The sequence below is a fragment of the Cuculus canorus genome, chromosome 17, assembly GCF_017976375.1.
Source record: "Cuculus canorus isolate bCucCan1 chromosome 17, bCucCan1.pri, whole genome shotgun sequence".
NCBI lineage: Eukaryota > Metazoa > Chordata > Aves > Cuculiformes > Cuculidae > Cuculus > Cuculus canorus.
In genome coordinates, this window is record NC_071417.1 from 3,754,379 (window position 1) to 3,759,750 (window position 5,372).

The 5,372-nt window shown below is 47.4% G+C and overlaps 1 protein-coding gene across 1 annotated transcript; it reads right to left on the reverse strand.

Annotated features, from left to right (window-relative positions):
* Positions 1–216: 216 nt before the first annotated feature.
* Positions 217–4,829, reverse strand: FZD10 (frizzled class receptor 10). The gene has a single exon (XM_009555724.2). The coding sequence runs from the start codon at positions 4,682–4,684 to the stop codon at positions 2,930–2,932; it is 1,755 nt and encodes a 584-aa protein (XP_009554019.2). The 5' UTR covers positions 4,685–4,829; the 3' UTR covers positions 217–2,929.
* Positions 4,830–5,372: the final 543 nt, after the last annotated feature.

Here is a 5,372-nt window from a genome sequence, read left to right on the forward strand (position 1 = left end):
GGAGTTATGGGACAATAAGAAGTAAAATTATTAAGGTGTCCTTAAAGACAGTCTCTTTACTCTGCTGCATTTACAGCACAATAGTCCCGATGCAATAAAGACATTATGTACTTGCAGAATCCAGTTTGCTCACCAGTACAAAAAAAATAAAAAAATCCTGAATAACTGCAAAACCTTAGTTTGCAGTTTAGCGAGAATCTATTTGTTACGTGATGCATCCAGCCAAGCATTCATATCTGGCATTTTCATAGAAGAATTTGCAGTTCTCCTCTGGTAACAATGAAGAGCCTAGGCTGACAACTGATTAAACTCAGAATGGCAGCAGGAATTCAGCCACTGCAGAACATCTTTCTTCATTATTTTTTCTCTTCCAGAATCCTAGTAGCAGACTGTAAAAATACACCATCGACAATGAAAGTAAATCATTTTCTATAGCGCACAAATACAGCGGGATGTTTATTTCCCTGGCTAATATATTTCAGGGTAAAGCCTGAAACCCTTCTCGAACCAAATCCAGAGATGTCCAGAGAAACCAGCACTAACCCTCACGTCAGAGATGAAATTTGAGTGAAGCAGAGAGACTACTCGCAAGGTGACACACACAGTAACCAAACACACATCTGAAGGATCCCCGTAGCAATTTGCCACACAGATTATTTTAAAACTTTGTATTTCTTGGGATCTAATACACTTCACCTTAATTAGAACACAGACAGATGCAAAGGCATTAACTCAGTAGTTTCAGAAGTGGATTTGTCCAGTGCAATGTCCTACTTTGGCTCTAGCAGGATTAACTTCCAGGGCATCTGAAAGCTGTGTACCAAGCAGTACGCACAAAGGAGGGAAAAATGTGTTTCCTTTTCCCCCTAAAGACAAATTTGATATTGAAAGCTGCTTTGAGTATGTGCATTTTAGATATGATGATTATTAATAACACCCGCGACATCGTTTTTGTCATTCAAGTTCTTCGCCATTCCTAGAAACATTCAATAAGACTACAATCCATCTGCAGCACCGCACAAACTGAACAGCCAGGCCACTAAAACCAGTCCTTTTAAGTTCCTGGCCACAAGGTGAGTGTCACAGGGATCCTCACCCTACCAAAATCCATTAAGACCTCACTTCTTTCTATGATGAGACACCTGATAACAGGTTTTCTAGAGCAGCCTGTGTGAGAAAGTGAGGTTCTATTACTATCGCACCAGGTGATCGCAGAGTTAACTGCACAAAAGCTTCAGGTTCACACCAAATCATGCTCCACTAAAAACTTTTTGAATGTGTATTTCCAATTTTATCAGATAGCTTTCCTAAACCAGTGTTCAAATTTTGTTTTTAATTCCCCCATTCTCTCTCCCGATCTTCCCTAAGCCTTTTCCCAAATAACAGGAATACTTTCTGTAGTGTTGGAAGGGAAAAAAAAAAAAAATCCCTGAAAAGCAGAAACTGAATTGTACTCAAACTGTGCTGAAGTATCTTTACACAAACCCAACGTACTCTATGCAAATTTTAAAGGGGTGTTAACCAAGGATGACTGCTGTAATCTCAGTGCTTTGTAAACACGCTACTACCCTACATCACTGCACCTTTTTTACATCACTAAAGCTTCTTCCCATTCGGTTTTCTCAGTTGCAGAAGCTCACAGAAAGATGCAACTTCAAAATCCATTTATTTAACTCCAACTTGCAATTTCTTTCGAGCAAATTATTGTTCGCTCATACTTGCAGGCAAGTATAACAACAACTATTATATTGGGAGTGTGCTTTTATAAAATAATTGAGAAAACAAGTTTATTAACCACAAAGCACATCAGAGAAAGTTTAGAACACAACAAAATTATCAAACTAAAGAACGTATTTTATTTTAATAAAATAGTGGAGCATGAAAAATAATTGTATATTACAAATATATACAGCACAAAACTGTGCACCCCCAGCACAGTAAAGAGCATCACTCTATACAAAGCTTCCCTTTGCAGAATCTAGTGCTTCTTGATCTATTCATAGTGAGAATTTGTTTAACAATAGAAAGAGTCAATAAGCCCTTTGGGTCTCTTTGAATTGATCCCCCCCCCCTCTTTTTTTTGCACAAATCAGTCCAAACGTGTGCAACATTGGCTTGATTTCCATTAAAAAGCCACAAAATGTAACACTAAAGGGTTTCTGAGGACTAGACCTCTTAGTTCTTTTGTTAAGAGATTTCTTTTGTTGTCTTTATGTACAGCAAAATACTTGTTTCTCTTTTCATGTCATGGTACGGAAAAAAAAAATGTATTGCACATTATTCTTATTCACAAAGTTTGTGTCTGGTGCAGGAAGTTTCTCTTTTAGTGAAAGAATATTGGTGAGCATTATAGATTGAACCTATTTTTAGGCACTCCAAACCCACTAGGCTGAGGTGAGTTGTAAAGGATTTCTCTCTTTTTCAAGTTAGCCGGAGGTTGCTGTCACAGAGAGCTCTCACTGAACAGAGGCCTCTCTGGCACTTTGGCTTCCCTAAAGAAACAATGCTCACTTGGGCACTTTGCAAATAAAATCAATGCTCCATAAAACTTGACTATACCTCGTTACTCAGAAACTTGTAGGACATCCAGCTCAGCTACATGAAAAAGTTAAATAGGGTGTTGGGTTTAAAAAAAAAATAAAAAACTGAGGGCTGGATGAGGTACTTAACTACAAATTAGTAACAGAAGAGACTGTTTTAATTCACAATATTTCTTTCACTGCAAACCTCTCCGTAAGCACATTTACCTTCAGTTTTTCACCAGGTCCTGAATTCGGCATGAAACAGTTTTTGCCTTGAATATTAAACTGTTCTCTGACAAAGAAGAAAAGAAAAAAAAAGAAAAGCACCATTTATGTTTTAATTTCTGACTGCTAATGCGGATACTCGTAAGTCTGTAAGGTGAGAGACAGTCTTTTCTAAAACCTGGTCACACACAAGTGGGTGGTTGTAACGTCGATTCGTATTTTGCAAGGTGAGTTTTCTGTGGGTGTTGAGGTTTTTTGTAGATTCCACTACTTGTAATAACACTTGCAGGTTTTCTCCTACTTCTCTTCTTTAATCTTCGACTACAAACGTTTTGCCAGGACTGAAGAGTCTTGGAAGTCCAGATCCACATGCCACTAGTTATGCCCACAACTAATAACATAAAAATTTTAACCATAAAAATTTCTACTGCTGGAATAGAGTTATTCATCATGCAGTCTAAATTTTTAGTCTGGTTGTTCATCTTGCACTTCTGTTGAGTCGCCACAATTTTCCAGTAATCCATATTAAGTCTTTCATAAAAATAGCAAGCTATCACACAAGTGGCAGGCACTGTATACAAGACCGAGAAGACACCGATCCTGACCATAAGTTTCTCCAACTTGTCAGTGTTTTCTCCACCTGTTTTCATCACCCTCCTGATATGAAAAAGGGCCACAAACCCAGAAAGAATGAAAGAAGTGCCAATGACTAGGTAACAAGCCAAAGGGATGAGCACAAACCCCGTCAAGGCATTCACATCCATGCTTCCAACATAGCACAACCCCGTCAGCTCATCTCCAGCCACCCTTCTCATAACCAGGATCATGATGGTCTTCACAGCCGGAATGGCCCATGCTGCCAAGTGGAAGTAACTACTATTGGCTTCAATGGCTTCGTGCCCCCACTTTTTCCCAGCTGCTAGGAACCAAGTTAAAGTCAAGATCACCCACCACAAGGAACTCGCCATACCAAAGTAATACAGAACCAGGAACACAATGGTGCAGCCAGTGCTCTCCAGTCCTTCCTGGATGACATAGAGTTGGCCGCTGTCCCTGTCACAGGCAATGCTTTCAGCCCCCGAAAAGAGGCGAATGATGTAGCCCACGGAGTAGACGCAGTAGCACATGGAGAGGAAGATGATGGGCCTCTCGGGGTACTTGAAACGCTGCGGATCTATCAGGAACGTGAGCACGGTGAAGGCGCTGGAGAAGAAGCAGAGGATGGACCAGATGGCAATCCAAATGACGGCGAAGCGCTTGTCGTCCTTGCTCCAGTAGACATCAACCCCCGGGGTGCAGAGAGGAGCGCAGGACGCGCTCTTCTCCACGTGGTGGAACTTGCCGGGGTTGTCACACGAGGCCCTGCTCAGGGTGTCCTTGTGCTGCTGCAGGTCGTGGCCGCCGCTGGGGCGCTGCGGGCGGAACATGGGGGGCAGCATGCTGGAGCCCCGGGGCGGCTCGTCCGACCCGTTGTTGGGGGCTTCCATGCACAGGTAGTTGGGGTCGTTCTTGTTGGGCAGCTTGCTGCAGTCCAAGGAGTCCGGCCACTTGAAGTTGAACTGCTCCATGATGGGAGAGCACTTCAGCCGGGCCTGCTCGCACATCACCCGGCAGGCGGGGATGGGGGTCGAGACCTGCTCGGTGCACATCGGGGCGTAGAGGGAGCAGAGGAAGAACTTGAGGTGCCCGTGGCAGCCGTACTCCACCAGAGGCGCGAACTCGTGCAGCTGGATGGCGGCTTCCCTCTGGTTCTCGTGCCCCATCAGGTTGGGCATCCTGGTCATGTTGTAGCCGATGTCCTTGCACATGGGGATCTCGATGGGCTGGCACCGCCCGTCGCCGGGCCGCTCCGTGTCGATGGAGCTGATCCCCGCGCACAGGCTGAGCCAGCAGAGCGCCGGCCAGCCGCGGGCCAGCCTGCCGCCCGCCGCCCCCATGGCGGGGCCGCGGCTTCACCGGGGCAGCATCGCCCCCGGGGGGCCCCGACCGGCCCCGCGCCGCGCCCCCGGCCCCGCCGTCCTTCCAGCCTCCTCCTCGCAGCGCGGCTCGCTCGCACGTGTCCCGCGCGGCTCTGCGCTGCCGAGCGTTCCTCCTCCCAGGGATTTTCCTCTTCCCCTTCGCGGCTCCGCACTTTCTTCCCGAGAGGTGGGGATTGGCTTATCCGAGCGTAGAATAAAGGAGGAGGAGGAAATCTCTAAGCCATTGAAAAAAGGGGGCCCGGAGTCCTCTCCCCCCCCCCCCCCCACCCCCCCGCCCTTCTCTGCTCTGGGATGGCGATAGGCTGCTCGGTGCTTTCGGAGCCTCCCCCGCAGCCCCGCCGGCTCCGGGCCTGCAGCTGCCCCAGCTCCTGGGGTGCCCCAGCTCCTGAGGGGCAGCAGAACCCGCTCCTGGGGTGCCCCAGCTCCTGGGGGGCAGCAGAACCCGCTCCTGGGGTGCCCCAGCTCCTGGGGGGCAGCAGAACCCGCTCCTGGGGGGCAGCAGCTCCTGAGGGGCAGCAGAATTAGCTCCTGGGGTGCCCCAGCTCCTGGGGGGCAGCAGCTCCTGAGGGGCAGCAGAATTAGCTCCTGGGGTGCCCCAGCTCCTGGGGGGCAGCAGCTCCTGAGGGGCAGCAGAATTAGCTCCTGG

Bases quoted from the DNA above. Each gene is read 5' to 3' on its own strand.
- FZD10 (XM_009555724.2), bottom strand. From the start codon at position 4,684: ATGGGGGCGGCGGGCGGCAGGCTGGCCCGCGGCTGGCCGGCGCTCTGC.